Below are 18,195 nucleotides of genomic sequence, written 5' to 3'. Positions count from 1 at the left end.
ATCATTTGTCATCATTCCCAACATCGTAACATATTGTAAAATCAATTTCATATCCAGACATCGACGAGCTCGTGGTGGTGTACTGACTGACTGAGAGACACATCAGATTATGGTGGTGGTGTTAACACTACAGCGGAGTCGTGTGGAATGTTGGTATGTTTTTTGTGTGTGTGTGTGTGTGTGTGTGTGTGTGTTTGGCTGTCGTGTTCCGCCGGTGTGATGATGTTGCTGTGTAGTGAGACTCGCTAATTGGCTCACCTGTCTCTCAGCCATCTGGAGCCTCTCAAAAAAAGAGGAAAAAAAAGTCACACCGAGTTGAAACCCAACAGCGTACGCACACGCACGCACAAACACACACACACACACACACACACACACACACACATACACACACACACACACACACACACAGACACACAAAGACAAATGTGGGAAAACGAGCAAATGTAAATGAAACAGAAGTAAGAGCCATGTCACACTCTTGTTATTGAAGGATTTCTGCTCGCAGAAGTGATTTAAGAAACAAAAACAACCAGTGTGGTTCTTTACTCCGAGTAGTATGGTAATCATAGGAACGCTTCAGAATTAACGCGATAATGATTAATTACAGCAACAAACAAGGTTTCTGCTGGGTTGGAAGTCGGTAGTGAGAGCGAGCAACCAATTCATGACAGAATTACAATGAATGTAGAGTATGCAATAATAAGAAATGTTGTATTATAAATAAATGTTGTTATTGTGTGAGCAAAGCACTGGAATGCAAAGAAGACACACCCACGACTTCAGCCCCCCCACCACCTCAAGAGCATCAGCTGGAAAAAAAACACTCCACTATCCCAGAAAACCCTGGGGCACGACGCTATGATAGTGTGTTTGAGCGCACGTGCGTGTGTGCATGCGTGCGGTGATGGCGGGTTGCTTGAGCATGCTCGGCATACCAGCAGCGTTTCAGGAGGATGGGAGACGTGACAAAGCGTGCGTGTGCATGCGCGTGTTTGTGGATTGATTTAGAGCCTACGTCAACGGATCAAAGAGGTCAGGATGTGCGGCCGACAACCATGGTAACCCCTGCCACCGCTGCCATCTTGGGAGAAAATTGTGGCTTATATGATAACAATTATTGTAAGTTATTATATGAAAAAAAAAAGAAAAAAAAAAAGGTCATTTTGTATAAATGATAAATAAATAGTGAGATAGTGAATAAATAATAATCTAAAGATGATTAAATGAAAGAATAAATCAAGTTTTTTGCCCTTTGCTCACACACTGAAATCAAAAAGTATTACACAATTGACAAAAGCTTAAACTCAAGGAGCTCTAAACATTGGCCCAGATGTACGCCACTATAAGCACAATGTCAGCCTCACACGTTTTATTTTACTTTTTTTTTATTGAGCACATAACATTAGTATTATGTATTATTATTATACATAAGGTATACAGCCACAAGTGTATACAAACAAAACACCTAACTTCATAGAACTGTCCATTCACATTAAACACTATTTTTCTACTATATCCTGTTGCAGTAATACGAAGGCTGTTAGAACACACACACACACACACACACACACACACACACACACACTTTGTACTTTTCAAATGCTTTATGTACATTGATTTGTTTTCTCTCTTTTTATTCTCATTTAATTTTTTTGTATCTCCCCTGGCGTACTTGACCTGTTTGTATGTCAGCCTCACGCTGTTTGCAAAACACTAAACACATTAGATACAGAAGTATATCATGATGTCACTTCCTTGCAAATCCAAAGCACATATTACCACACCTATGAGCCAACCTGTGAAACACAGCCATCAGGTGCGCAAACACATGATTGCTTAATTGTGGACACACCAATCAGGTTTAAGCACTATAAAAATGCAGCAGGTAGGTCTAGTATTTTCTCTACTGTATTTTCAGTTTTTTTCAGTTTCAGTACATTTTTCTTTGTTGTTTATTTTTACTGTAATTGTAACCTGTACTGGATATGGTACTGTATGTTTGTCTGTTGTTTGCTGAGCTAACGGTGTCATGCACACTACTGTAGAAGCATGAAAACTTGGACATGTTGTTGCTGGCAGTCTCCATGTTGACATGTTGACTTATTTGGCTATATGGAGAGAAATAAATGATATTTTCCTCGGTCTGCAGCATTGGTCTTGTGTAGTGTTTGGTGAACTTTTTGTATATTTGCACTCTCTCTGTGTACTTCATTTACAGTACTCTAATCACTGAGAAGTGTATTTGCTAAAAGTGTTTAAGGTTAGCAACAGCAGTGTGTAACGGGTTCAAACTGCATTAAGTCATATGAAATACGTTTTTTCATAAATTAGTGTATAGTTTAGTACATAAATTAGTATAGTATAGTTGAGTGTTTCATTTTGCAAAGGGTCGGAGGTGTTCAGCTGATTGGGTGTAGTGTTTTGAAAAACCGGTCCCTGTTTTCAAAATAGTGCTTTAGCAATCGGAAAAAAAAAACTGTAAATAAAAGCTTATAATGAGCTGTAAAAATATATTGTACATTACACATAAATAATGAAAACAAAATGATTAAATAAAATACATAAAGAATAAATTAATAATATCATAGATTAACTACTACTACTACTGTATTATTATTAAATGCAATTAATAATTGCATTTAAAATAGATAAAATTAAACAATATTATGAAAAGGATTATCATTATTATCGCTAATATTGAAGAATCTACAACAGCCAATAGTGTGTGTGTGTGTGTGTGTGTGTGTGTGCAGGTGTGTAATAGTTTTGATTCTCTCAGTGCCCAATGTGTTTCAGGTCAGTGGTCTGAATCACACACAAAGCCACCCCATCCAAGCCACCGTATGTTCACCTGCCACCCAGTGTGTGTGTGTGTGTGTGTGTGTGTGTGTGTGTGTGTGTGTGTGTGTGTGTGTGTGTGTGTGTGTGTGTGTGGTCTGTCCACAAATTGAACCTGTGTCACTCGGAGAGAAAGAAAACGTTACTGAGAGAGCGAGAGAGAGAAGACAGATTGTGAAGAGAAGCTGTCTAAACATCAGTCCAGCTCTCTGCAGACACCCCCCACCCCCCTCCTCCTCCTCCCTCTGTCCCTCCCCGTCGCTAATAGTTCTTCATAATTCATGCGTTTAGATGAAAAATGGATGAACAGCGAGCATGACACCAGCACAGCCTCCCACAATTAAAAAACCCAGTGAGAATTTCAATCCCACTTTTCCCCTGCTGTGACAGAGGACAGAAAGACAGGAGAGTGTGTGACGGTTTGTAAAGGGTCAGTTCACCCAAATCACTGTGCTGTGCGCGATCACGGAAGGCTTGTATCATGTGGACGCGCCGACAGTTGTTTCGTCATTACTCAGAATTCCTCATGGGGGTGGCAGAAACTACGCACTATAGCTTTAAGAGCCCCTTCAGCAAGGCACCAGACTCTGCACACGCATGCGTTTACACCATAGGGATGTACAGCAGCCTGCTGCTGCTGCTGAAGGAACAAGGGACGAGGAAAGAAAAGAAAAGGGAAGAAGAGTGAGATTGGATGGTTTTCAACGTCTTGAGACAAAGATGGTCCGAATCTCAGGCCTGCGAGATCATCAATCGTGTGAAAGTTTGCGTCATTGTCCTGATTGGCAGAACGCGTGACGCATCGTGTTTCACTATTTGTATAAGTTCCGGCGCCAAATGAGCGAATTCCTCCCCGCTGTCAAACGACGGCGCATTTCGTGCCAGTTCTGCTGACTGGGAGAGTGTCTTGCAGACTGCAGCTCTCGTCGGACATTTTCTCACTGGGGGATAAATTAGAGCTCAGGAAGGAGCCTTTAACACTGATAACTGTCACTGGCGAGGAGAGAGAATACTCCAGCCAGTGTGTCTTCTGACTTGCCGTGAGCCCCGTTCATCCTCTCATAAATATTCAGATGTGGGAAATACTGTGGGGGTGGGGGGGTGGAGACAATCGCGGAGGCAATAACGGACGCGGTGTACCAGGACTCCACTTCGTGTGGATCCCTGTAATTACACTCTCTTCTGTCGATGTGTGTCTGGCTCTGTAAACAGGAAGCGTGTGCGCATTTGGGCGTCATACACACACACACACACACACACACACACACACACACACACACACACACACACACACACACACCTGCAGCCCTTGTGCCAAAGAGAAACTTGAGGCCTTTATAGAGCGGTTTGTATCTGTTCCACTCATGAGCCGATGCTATACATATGCTAATCAGCGCTTGTTTACGGCCGATTTGTGCATTTATTTATTGTTGGCGCGCGAGGGGCGGCACAGTAACGTGCTCGTGCGTGCGCCGTCCTCGCTGTCTCAGGAGGTCACGTCAGAGCCAATGGTGGGTTTGCGGCTCATAATGACCGATGCTGAAAGACATCCGTGGAGCCACGCTCGCTAATTATCAGCTGTGTGCCTCCAAAGAACATTATCAGCACAAAGACCTGCAATTATACACACACACACACACACACACACAGTAGAATACACACTCCCTTTATCACCCCTGTTTCCACCATCAACTCTCTCTCCTCCCAAACTGTCTTTTTCTTTTGTCTTGATTGCAGTTGTCCCCTTTTTTAAACTCTAATCCAGGTTGTCCTTCTTTATTTGCCCCTCTTTCATTCTTGACTGCTTTCCTCCGCTCCCTCACGACTCCCATGACTCTCTTCCCTTCATCCCTACTCCCATCTTCCCAGCCTGTTTTCATTTCCTGTCCTCCGTTTATCCATCTCCAGATTCCAACCCTCTTCTCTCTTTTTTAGCTCCCTTGTTTCCACTTTTCCCTCTCTCTTTCTCACCCAATCCCCCCCCCTACTCCCAGCTCCTCTTCCTGGCCCAAAACAGACACTTAAATAACGAGCCGGGTGTCAGTCAAACCGCCGGAGAGCTTCATTAGAGGAGGAGAGAGCACAGGATCAAATTATACGCGCAGTTCTCTTTTGTGTGTGTGTGTGTGTGTGTGTGTGTGTGTGTGTGTGTGTGTGTGTGTGTGTAGGGGATTTTGGGGGGGGGGTCGGCAGCAGCGGTAATGTCGGTGGTGAAGGCAGAGAGGAAGTAAACACACGCTCCGGAATGACGCAGCTGTGTGGCGGATTAGGGTGTAACACACATCGTGTGTGTGTTACACCCTGTGTGTGTGTGTGTGTGTGTGTGTGTGTGTGTGTGTGTGTGTGTGTGTGTGTGTGTGTGTGTGTGTGTGTGTGTGTGTGTGTGTGTGTAAGCTCCTGCGCCAGTCACAGCCTCGCCTGTTTTCTCCAATCAGAGAGAAAAACAAAAGCAAACTATTTTGCCTAATTATTCACAGCCACAGTCGTCGTCTCTTTCTTTTTCCTGACGCGTTTTGCTTCTTCTCCGCCGGCATTCTTTCGCTCGGTGCTTGGATCTTGCTTTTCTGATCTCGGGCTGATTTAGCTGCTCTGTTTGCCTGTGAATACCATCAGGTGTAAGCTTTAGACTGATACTATTTGGGGACTTCATCCTTCAAAATCAATATCATTTAATTCTGTTATGGGACAATGATGCACACTGGAGAATTGATCATCATAACATTTTATCTCTACTTTTCCGGCACTACCAAATTCCCAAGTCCTTATTTAGAAGATAAAGTGATAAAAATGATAGATGTAAAAAGCAAAAGTTGACTCTATAGAGCCATAGAGGTACTTAAAGGACTACATCAGTGGTGTGGCATCATTCAGCCCATTACAATTGCATATTCTTTACATTACTGCGGCGTATCTTCCAAATATGGAGACAGTTTTTAAATGGATTTCTTACCATTAGCCATTAGATCCAGTTCATTTCATTACGGAATGAACATCAGCTCGCAGAGACTTAGAACTATACTTCACATAGATAATCCATCACTGTGAACATTTCGTCACGTTTGTCTTTTTGTTTTGTTTGCCACTGTATTGTTAAAGAAGGACCGCTTTTAAGAGACTGTAGACTGTATGAAAGATATGGAGGTAGCCACCGTAATGTCAACTAGGGCTGGGCAATATATCAATATTATATCGATATCGTGATATGAGACTAGATATCTTCTTAGATTTTGGATATCGTAATATCGAAGTGTCGTCTTTTCCTGGTTTTAAAGGCTGCATTACAGTAAAGTGATGTACTTTTCTGTTACCAGACTGTTCTAGCTCTTCTATTATTTTTACCATTACCCACTTAGTCATACAGTCCACATTAATGAAGATTATTTATCTAAAATCTCATTGTGAAGATATTTTGTTAAAGCACCAATTGTCAACCCTATAATATCGCCACAATAGCGACATCGAGGTATTAGGACAAGAATATCGCCATATCTGATTTTCTCCATATCGCCCAGCCCTAATGTCAACCATTTGTTTGTGGACTTCCATTTTAAAAGCCTCGAATTTGGCATTTTGGCCGGTCGCCGTCTTGGTTTTTTGAAGCCAGAAGTGACCATATTTGGATGGAAGGGGTGGAGCTGGCAAGGAGCAAGGGGTGGATCTGACTGATAACCCGGGGACATCGCCCTGGCAACGACTTGTCAATCACAAGGTAGCCACGCCCCTAAAGCATACTCTGTTTTACCATCTATTTTACTCTAAATGGGACCATCATCTACAAACATCATGTTGTATTGAAGAAGACTAGAAACAGGCGATTGAGACCATAAACTAGAAAGGTCTTTTTCACTTCTACACTTCTATACAATCAGACTTCTTGTAGCAACCAGTGGAGGGCCCCTCTGCTGGCCTTTAGAAAGAATGCAGGTTTAAGGTTTAATTTCCCGATGGCTTCACTTTTTTCGGCCCGGAGGTTGACGCTTGGAAGAGACCAGCGGTTGAAGAAGTATTCCAATCCTTTACTTAAGTAAAAGTTATAGTACAACACTGTAAAAATACTCAGTTACAAGTAAACATCCTGCATTGAAAATGTTACTTAAGTAAAAGTGGGTAGATATCATCAGGTAAATTTAAATAAAGTATTAAAAGTAAAAAGTAAATCCTCACATTTTACTAACTGGAAAAAACTGGATCAAAACAGTTCCGTCAATCAACTGAGTGTTTCATCATCTAATCATTTCTGCTGTAATTGTAGGTCGTTATATTGTTGGGTAGTTTCATATATAATAATACATTGTATTTTATAATCTACATGTGTTTTGTGTGCAAATCTTAATTTGAAAAGTAACTAGTAACTTAAGCTGTCGGATGAATGCAGTGAAGTAAAAAGTTCATTACTTCCCTCAGACAAGTAGCGAAGTAGTAGACGTAGAAAGCGGTACGAAAAGAAAAGACTCAAGTAAAGTACAAGTACCTTAACAGTTGAGTACTTGAGTAAATGTATTAAGTTACATTCTACCACTGGAAGAGACACAGAGATCATAATTTCCTCTACACCTGAAAGTTTGTCTGCTAAGTTGGATTTCCTGATAACATGCTTTGTGAATATAACAATCTTGGGCAACCTACTCTCAAATTTGTGTAATAAGTGCACAAGCAAAGACACGCCGTTATCTCAGAAGAGTCAAAACTCACAACTAATGTACTACTTGGTACAATATCTTTTACATAATATGAACATACTGTGGTTTATTTGTCTTTTGTAATAGATGCAATTTTGCCGGAATACAACCCTTCATTCAAAAAAATACTCGAACAAAAGAGATTCCACTCATCTCAACGACTACTCAGAGCAACGCATGTACACAAATAATCTACTCGGCTACAGCGTGAGAATTCATTGTCACTCAAGCATTATAATCTCACCTTGTTCTTATATGAATTATTGAATTATTTAAACAAAAGAGCTCATTATAATGGTTAATGACCATAATACAGCCACACCTGCTGATGCATTATGGATCCTATACATGCTCATGAGACGTTCCATTATTAGGTCCGTCATCAACACTTGCACCTGTAGTTCCTACTTACTAATATTTAACCCTCATGATGTCCTCTCGACCCGTTTTCAAAACTTCTATATCAGAAATATGGGTTTCTTTTTAACCAAATTACCCAAAAAGTAACTACAATTGCAAGTACTTGATCACTACTTTCATTAAATTTTGGGTATTCCATTTTATAGCATTTGAAAAAAATGTTAATGGTTTCAAAACATTCTCCTGACTTAACTTTGACATACACACGTCTGTGATTATCAAAATAGGTTGCTCTCATAGTAGTCTAAATAATTCATAATTTCAAAATGGGTATAATTTCCCAAAATGTCCTAAAAATAAGTGTAAAATTAGTGGTAATAAGTTGGTGTTAGTAATGTTAGTACATTAGCATTGAAAAACATTGAAAAAAGCACCAAAAGTGCCGAAAAAACAGAAGGACAACAAGTGCATGGTCACCCTTAACAAGGGTTAAGAGAGTTGCAACAGTAAGCATTATCGGATTATAATCCAGATCACAAAGCATTGTAGGTGCACTACAATTCTTTACGAGTGTGATGGTAAATGGTTTCAACAGGTGGAGCGTTCCTACACTCTCCCCCCCCCCCACCATCTCTCCCCATTATGGAAGAAATGGGGGTGCATTGATGGTTTTCAAGGCAGGATATTCATCCTTTCCCTGTTAACTCTGCCTCGGATGAGAAATAGGTGCTGCTATTTTAAGATCGGCCCTTATTTAAACCTTCTCCCTCTCCCCCTTGCTTGATCCGTCGCTCTGTCGCCAAAGGGTTCGGTTTAATGACCCTCCTCGGCCGTCGATCTGAGCTGCGTCACATCTCTCCTTTGCCATTTCTCTTTTCTCTCTCCCTTTATTTCTCTCTCTCTACCCACCAACTAGTCTCATCATCTTCCTCCCACCCTTCCACATTGCCCCACCACCCCCCAACAACACTACCAACACCACTCCAGTGTTGAAGCTAAAACACCCATTGATGTAGTCAGTGTGTTTTGGCCTGAAGCCTAGAGATACACTGCATGCCTCGTTGAGGACGAGACCGAAGAGACGGAGTGTGGTGTTAAAAAGGAATAAATGATGTGAAACAGTACCTTTGTATCGGCCCAGAGAGGTCGCTGGCGTCCTGCCTGCAAGACAAGAAGAACATGATTTACTAAAACGTGAAGAAAAAAAACAAAAAGAAAAAACAAAAAAATTCACTCCTATTCCATGTGAAAGCAGGTAAGCATCTCATTTACACTAACGCAGAACCATTTTTGGTCACTTTACGCTGATGACATTCTGCTATCTATCTATACGGTAAGTGGGCATTGAATGTACGAGCTTTAGTGTGGTTTGCAGAGGTCCACAGGTTTGGAATTTAGATATCAGCAGCTACTACTGATCACATCCAGTATTCTCACAGCGATGGGGACTACACTCTTCAGAAACTGCTTCTACTGAAACTTTACCATTTTACATATGTTTATGGTAACAGTCAAAGATTACGCTTGCATCATTTGTATATGATGCTCCGTTGACCGCTGCCCATTTCTAAACAGAATATAGTCTGGCGCTTTGTAGGTTTAACTTTAGTTAAGCTTTAGTTCAACTTGGAACAATGGAAGTAAAACAGTTGGGTGCCAACGAAGGCAGTGCTTCTGGGAATATGATACAAATCACAAGATACCGGCAACAATCTCACACTCACACACACACACACACACACACACACACACACACACACACACACAGCCATCTAAATAATAAATTGGTCTTGTCTGTCCTTGGGAACAGAAGAGAAACTTGTTCGTTCCACTGGGTTTTCTATATAATTCCCTGCTGTTTCCTTCTCTCTTCTGTTTTATTCCTTCCTCCAATCCTCTTTACCTCTTCCACTGCATGTAAATAAATTGGTCCCCAGACCCCACCACTAGACACTGTGTGTGTGTGTCAGCATTACACTCAATGCGACACAGACACACACAAACACACAATCCTCCAGAGCTCAGAGCTGCAACCGAATTAGCCCGCATTTTATGTCACAGAGGTAAATAAAATAATAATGAACTGCGGTCATTAACCACTGTTTGTGTCACTGTGTGTGTGTGTGTGTGTGTGTGTGTGAGTGAGAGTGCAAGAGAGTGTGAGTGTGTGTGTAAGTGTATTATGATGAAATGCTGAGAAAAAAAAAAACTCCTTGCTCCTCATGAACACAGTGGCCAATCACAGCTATCACCACTTTTTGCATTTCAAAGACACACTCTTGTCTGTTTCATCTCCGACCACAGAACACTCATCCTGTTATCCTTCCCACCACACACACACACACACACACACACACACACACACACACACACACACACACACACACACACACACATAACGATAGCCACCCCTGCTTCAGTCCATTCTCCCCATGGAATGAATTATGAAACAGGGTAAATGGAACATCAAACACACACACTGTTCGCACTCACAGAGTTACACACACACACCTCATATTTTTGAATCTACATACATGTACGACATGTATACATACATGTACATGTACGAGCAAAATGTTTACACTCCACGGCTCTCAGTACTTATTAACTCGCTGCAGCTTCAATGTTACAGTTCCAAAGACCCCTAATAAAACTTCAAAGTAAATGTTATGAGTATGACGACACTAAAGACACAGACAAGCAACCAAGAGCTCCTCTTATTTACTTGCCATAAAGTCGAAGATGATGAAATCCAGAGCGACATGATCTAACATTTAAGACAGGTTGGAAGTTTAATTTGTAGGTTTGGGATTTCAGGAAGTGCAATACTTGCTTGTTACTGTTTGTGTCTAAATATGATCGAACCTGAAACATTTTAAGAAGTCATTTACTCTCATGTTCAATTAAAAAGTCATCTTTTTATCTGACCATTAGGTTGAAATAACTCCACTTCTGTTTTTTTTTCCTGTTTTGACAGTGAAGACAATACAATTCCCAAACAGTGGAATTGCATTAAGAGCATAAGGATGGACATACTTGAGCTTTTTGAAACTTCACTTTAATAATCAAGATTTTTTTTTTTTAAACTCAATGTCAGTGTGTTTTTTCACTGCTATTCCCATTCTTATTTTTTTTTTTATCAAGCCTACCTCTGCCGCACAATCTATGTAATGTTTGTTGTTATATAACGTCCTTTGTGCTAATAAACTAAACCCGTCAGTCAAACAGTGTGGCCTCTGCTGTGACCATGGGAATTTTAATATTTCTTTCTTCGTCTGTTCAGTCACGCTGGCCATCAAACTGCCCCATTCTTCCTTACTTCTTCTAATAAAGCTAGACCGATGACAGATTAAATGCTTCTTTATTGGTTTAGACCATCCCCCTTCCTTATTGGATTACCTCAAAAAAGCTTATTTCATAATGCGTAATTGAGTGTCTCCTTAGACTGTTTGATAAAAACATTACAACAGTACAATAACTTTGTTGCGTTGCTAACATTACCAATGTTCAATGTCCCAATACCCTTTAAAATCCAATTGGGTTACCTCAGAAATGCACTGGCACAAGGTTTTAAAACAAGGCTGTTTGTCTAAGTTCATAACAACTTTAGAGAAACATGGTTTACACAGGACGTTTGAAATGTCTTGAAAAAGCCTTTTCAGAACTCTAAATTACTGCGGGAAATGTATTATTGACTACTGTAGGTCTGAAAAGTATTACCCTTTCAACATTTTCCACTTAGCTGCCCGACTACAATGCCACTTTATTTTGTTGGAAGCTTTCAGATGTGATTTCAACAGTATCAATTGCCCCTTGTTGGTCTGCACAAGTCGAGCCGACACGATTTGGGTCCGAATTGATCACTGGGATGGAAACAGATGGGAAAACAGCGTCCAGGTGGAAACAAGCCAGACGTATGCTTCATGACAGACAGCTTCTTGGCGCCGCGGATGAAGCCGAGCACAAACTCCTGCAGGCGTCTGGCCGCCGCGGGCCTGGCGGAGACGTAAAACGAAGCTGAAATGTGAGGGACTCCTCGAGCGACCGCGCCAGAGCCGTCGCAAAGACGGAGCAGGTGGCAGGACCCGGGCGAGTAACAGGGGCATATTTGGACTCACACACACAGACACATACACACATACAAACACTCTGCATTAGTACTACATGAAGGGAGACGCTACGAGCCAACTGTCACGACACTTTAAACACCATCGATGACAAGAGCATTCCCACGCTGGGAGCTTTTAAAGTGATTTCCCCCCTCACACACACAATATTGGAATATTGGAAGTGACATGGATGCTTCTATTATAGTGTAAAACACAAGATGCCATGTTAAACCATTGTGGGATTGGCGTTAATCCATTATTAATGACGGATGATGATGGTAGGAAAATCAGAGAATGACACATGTACTGCAGTAACCGGGTTAATGTTAAATGTGCATCTGAATTTTCCTGTTGACCTGTGGAAACCAACTTATTTAGGCACAGAGAAGCTATTCTTTTTGGTATTGGTTTCCAATTTAGTCCAATTTTGGGTAACATCTCCAAATTGCTTGTTTTTTGTCTGAATAGCAGATCAAAGCTGAAAGCTAGTCAGTTTACATTTATAACAGAGAAAGGCTGCTTATTGACTGATCGATAATATTCGGCCAGTCTAAAAGGCCCTGAGGGTCTCTCTTTCCCCTCCAAAATTGTTCTCTCCTTCATCATCCTCCTGTCTGCAGCCAATTTGTGAAATTCTAACACTTATTGTTTCAAACACTTCTCTCCTTCTCACCTGCCTCTCACATATACACAACCTGCTTCACATTCTGTACCCACAATCCCCAACCAAGCAACACATCCAAAACACACAGATCTTTAAAAGCCGATAAATACATTCACACACTTGACTTTCACACCCTACCAAGACATCCCACTTCTTTCTTCGTCCTTATCTTATCGCCATCGCAGGTGTGTGTGTGTGTGTGTGTGTGTGTGTGTGTGTGTGTGTGTGTGTGTGTGTGTGTGTGAGACAGCCAGTAGCAAACTGTGCCAGGTTCTTAAGATGATGTCAGATGTGGGCTGCTGGCCCGCCTCCTGATGGATCTAAACTCTCCCATTGGAGGATGCGTCTCGTGGATTGCCGTGCCAAAGCGCTGAAGGGGGGGATGAGGATTGGATGAAATGGAGACCTGAGCGACACCAGCGAGCTGCCATTTCATTAATCATCCTCTGACTGATGCTGCGTTCATGGTGTATCGGCAAAGACACAACGTGGAGTGACTCAATGGTTTATAAAAGCACTGACTCAGATGTGATTGTGATGTGAAACCACCATCAAATCACTTTTAAAGCCCATTGTATGAATTCAAGCTGATGACAGGCTTCCATTCACCGCCAGCGAGGGGACAACAAACTTTCTACTTTCCTATTGGTTACACATGCTAATGCAGCATTGGCATTTCATAATGAAAAATAAACATCAGGATTGTTGATTTCAGTGTGGAAACTATACAAAATCAATGCTATAATAAAACATTATTTCACAGTCTATTCAATCAGCAATTCCAATGGAACTGCTCTACAGATTGATGCTGGAATCGCTGGGAAATGGCCATTTCACTGCAATACGCAGCAGTAAAACTGAACATGTGTGTGCTATAAAAAGGGCCTCAAACAAGTGCCGCAACAGGCTTCGTTTATTCATTCTGTGTGTGTGTGTGTGTGTGTGTGTGTGTACAAGCAAGTGCACGAGTGTTAGAAGGGATGCATGCGTTCATGCATGCATGTGTGACATATTGAGGACATTTAAATGCAGTGAGAGAAACGACCTAGAGAGCTACAGGGTGAACAAAAGGGAGAAGTAGGAGTAGGGTGTTAGGCCTCATTTACTTCGTGATATTTAAAGGGTATGCAGGCTGGTCACAGCGCACACACACACACACACACACACACACACACTATGTGTGTCTACATGTGTGTGTTGCTTTGTGACCACTGCAAATCGTACAACAGCTTCAACTCAGTGAAGGAGAGACTCCTGAATCATCCATCATGCCTCTGGGGAGAGAAGAGAATACCTCCCCTCTTTTTGTCTCTCCCTCCTCCTCCACTTTAATAATAACCCCCCCCCCCATATCCACATCCTGCCCCCCCTCGCCTCCCTTTTCTCTCCCCCCCATTTAATAACAGCGCTACAGATCAGCTCCATTAGCCCAGACCTCCTCACACATGCAAATGAGGCTGCCGTTATGGAGGCACACATCACGCATTACTGATGGCGCACTCCCCGACCTGTCACTGCTCACAACACAATTTTGGAAGATGCTGCTGAGATGTACATGTTCCTATTTTTATTATATATATATATATATTTATTTTTTTTTGAATATGTTCAAAATAAAACTAAAACAAAAAAAACAACAAACTTCACAAATGTATGAGAGAGAGAGAGAGAGAGAGAGAGTTTTACAACAGTGGCTAAATTGAGATGCATTAAAGGTGCTCTAGGTAGGATTGTGAAGATCCAGGCTTTAGCCAAAGAATTTGAACATCGACAACTTCTCAGTCCCTCCCCCCCTTTCTACTAAAGCCCAAAACAGTCTCCTAAGCCCCTCCCCCACAAGGGAGAATGAACGTGTGTGCATGAGCAGTTATTGACACACAGTTAGACACCCCCCATGGCCCTGATTGGTGCATCTGAACAGGGAGCGGTGGATTTTTGCAAAAAAAAATTTAAATGACCTGCTTCATGTAGTTCTACTGGAACATAGGGTCAGTTTCAGCAAATATGACAGAAAGTTAGTTGTATAAGTCTTACCTACTGCACCTGGATGCAGTAGGTGGATCTGGATACGATGCCAGTGTGTGTGGAGCCAAGAACAAGGCCATTACAGGGTGGCCGGATGATGACATTGTGCAAAGTGAACATGGAAGGAGGATGAAAGGTCGGAGGAGACAGGATAGAGAGGAGAATTAGATGTGAGAAGTAGGGCCGCATAAAGAATATTCAGCATAAAAGGTTAATTGTGATTAACGTTTTTTTATTTTTTATTCATGTAAACCATTTTTAAAAGGCCTCCACTCTTGTAGTTGGCACTGTGGTTTCTAGTCTTAGGGAGGATATTTGGACACAGCTGTTTTTGCGTTTTTTTTCCAATATAGTCTGCAGTCAAACCTAATGGAACTGCACATTTTTAACAAGCTAGTGAGTTTCAGGATAAGTCACATAATGTTCAACTTTTAGCAATAGACTAATAGTCTGCATTTAGTTTTTGTTACGATGCGGTGAATACAGGTAACATAGGAATTGTTGATTTATTGAAGAAATATAGGCTTACTAGCAGAAGTAGGTAGACAGGCAGGTTCAGGTCCATGTAAAGGGGGCAGAGTAACAGAAGCCCCAAAGCAAGAAAACACAGGAAAAAAAGCAGCATAGCAACTATGATGGTCTGGCAGGGAATGAATGGAGGAAGGCTGGTATATGAGAGGCTGATGAGGGAATAAGATGCAGGTGAGCAGGTGGGTGGGGAAGGTGAACAGGTGTGTAGATGCGTGGGGCAATCATGTGATGGTGGAAGGAAGGAAAGTTTGGGGGCACCTGGTGGACGGATAGAAAAAGGGTAATGTGACTGGAGAGGAGAGACGGAGAGACAGACAGTGACACGTTGACTCATATTTAGAAACATAAATCAGCCTGGGCCTCAACATGCTGCCGATTTAATGGCATAGGTGAGTTTTTGGACAGCACTCCATTTTGATAGAATTCATTGTCACACAACGCAATACATTCTATCAAACTGGAGTGCTGTCCTAGTAGCTTTATTCATGATTATTCATTTTTAGGATCTACAACCCAGCCTTCGGATAACCTAAAGATAGACGGACGGAAAAAGGTAATGTGACTGGAAAGAAGGGACAGAGAGACAGACAGCGAAAAGTTGACTCATATTTAGAAACGTAAATCAGCCTGGGGCCTTAACATGCTGCCTATTTCATGGCAAGCATGATCTTAAAAGCTTTAGTGCTTAACTTTTTGATATTAATGAACGTCCGTTACATTAAAGCCATTGCAAAATGAGTTGCTACAAAGCTAATTAAGACTATCAGCTCCACACAACTCTCTTAATGTATTTGTCAGTATGGCTGTGTTTAGAAGATTGTGTCGTCCTGCGACTTTCGCGTGCAGAAATTCGAGCGTAAATAATGACCTCTTCTGAAGAGTCCATCATGTTTTTTTAATCCTCCGTGTCCTCCATGGCTACTGGCAACTGCGTGGAGGAGGGGTGGGGTCTGTGCGCGATCACGGAAGGCTTGTATCATGTGGATGCGCAGACAGTGTTGTTGTTAGAATTCCTCATGGGGGGCAACAGAAACTATTCACTACAGCTTTAAGACACCTCCTAACAAATTTAGAAAGCCATGACATTGCACTATAAACCAAAGTATTGAATTCAAATTGCATTTGGAACAGTCGTCAAGTTAAATTGCAGTGGAGCATCCAACTGACTAGAGGTTTGATTGGTTGCATCATTGTAAGGGGGTGTGGTGTACAAGTGGATGGATGGATGGATGGATGGTTGGATGGATGGATGGATGGATGGACGGTTGAGGGATTCATGTCAGGATCAGGTTAAAACAAATGCTCAATATGTCCGAATGGAAACATATCTGAGTGCTACAGATGAGACTAATAGGGAGCCTCGATCCTGTCCTGCTACCTTGTTAGCCTTGATGGATGTGCAACATAATTCAGCTAAAATGATGGTTTGTCATAATTGGAAATAATTAAGGCTCTGTTGTTGCGACATTGTTCAATCTGAAGCTTTCATTAGCAGGTTCGATACCAGGCCACTTGCTTTTGTCCACTTGTGAAATGGAAATCAGTCATGTCCTTATCCGCCCTCTTGTTGCTGCTCTTTCAAAACCACAGATTTGATGAATAAACTTCACTTCCCTAAACAATCATTCCTGGCAGCCAGTCTGTGGTTACTTAGCGCCAAGTCCCCCCGGTGACAAGCGATAGATCTGATATGTTGGCCTTTTATGAGGTACCATAAAAGGCCAATATATCAGATCTATCGCTGTCCATGTGAATGTTAGAAGAAGCTGGGGAATAAATCAATATCATGAATGCCAGTTCATCAGACGGAGGGGTAGCTCAGACGGAGGAATCTCAACCACTAATCTCTTTAATAGGCTGATATTACATTTTAATCCCAGTCTGATTCCTTCACTCTTTTCGTTCAGGCTGTCTGCCAAATGCCTGTCAAGGAGTGAGGGGAGGAGGACAGTAAATAAGGAAGGACAGGTATCCAAAGAAAGGGGGAGAGCATGAGCCAGACAGAAAAAGGAGAAAGGTGGAAGAGAAGTAGTAGTAGTAGTAGTAGAAGAAGAGAAATGGTACGTTTATGGAGGGTTGTGGCCCGCTGCCATTTCAAGTCTGAATTTACAGTGCGGGGTTGATGGACTGTGAGAGACGGAGAGGCAATAAAGTGATGCTGATGAGAACTGAGGACAAATTGATATGATCATAACATGTCACATTAAAGACAGGCCTGCCATCCATCAACATGATAAAAGGCCTCCTTTGTTCAAACACTAACACCATTGCCATTGATCTCAATGCTTCACTTAGCCAACCGCTAACCATTTATGATAACTATCATTATCCAGTTATGAGGAATGGTGACAATCTATCAGTGCTATCGTTAAGTCCACAACAGAAAGATAACCCTTACTAATTCATTGCACTGACTAGCCCTTACAGTATATTGTATGGGGATTAGGTAGGAAAAAATAATTATTTCCTTTAGTTTTTCTCATTATGTCATACAATAATGGAATGGTGATGAAATGAAAAAGTGGGAGGAGAGGATGTGTAAAGACCCACAGTTGTTAAGAATGATTTGAAGAGAAAATGTTAACATGAGGAGGAAAGCACTCGCACAAGTTTTTTTCCTGTGCTAATGGGTTCAGAGAGAGACAGAGAGACAGAGCAGAGGAAAAGCAGCATTGATGATAACACCAAACATGCTTTTAAATCACCCTTGAGCAAATCAGTAAATCAATATCAATTAGGCTGTGAAAGAGCCCAAATGGACAACTGGCTTTGTTTTAACTAATGAAGTCTGTGGAGAATCCAATCAGTCCTGCACCCCCCCCCCCTCACTCTTTACTGCCACCCCCACTTCTCATTACCACCATGACAGTTTGGGAAAATGCACACAGACAGATACAGAAATTTCAGAGGCACTTGTGATTTCAAACAATCATTTGTGTCTGCATTAGTGATTTCTTAATTATTTGTTTTTTATATTGCCCAGCAA

The 18,195-nt window shown here is 41.7% G+C and overlaps 1 protein-coding gene across 1 annotated transcript in view; it reads right to left on the bottom strand.

Annotated features, from left to right (window-relative positions):
* celf2 (cugbp, Elav-like family member 2) overlaps window positions 1-18,195 on the bottom strand; it is a 233,171-nt gene that overhangs the window by 180,231 nt on the left and 34,745 nt on the right. The window contains exon 2 of the mRNA XM_078242911.1: window positions 9,006-9,041. Within this exon, the coding sequence (XP_078099037.1) occupies window positions 9,006-9,041 (36 nt within the window). The remainder of the gene's footprint in view (window positions 1-9,005; window positions 9,042-18,195) is intronic.

Source organism: Sander vitreus, chromosome 23, assembly GCF_031162955.1.
Source record: "Sander vitreus isolate 19-12246 chromosome 23, sanVit1, whole genome shotgun sequence".
NCBI classification, from domain to species: Eukaryota; Metazoa; Chordata; class Actinopteri; order Perciformes; family Percidae; genus Sander; species Sander vitreus.
Note: the sequence above shows the minus strand (reverse complement) of the source record. Positions and strands in the feature narration are given on the sequence as shown.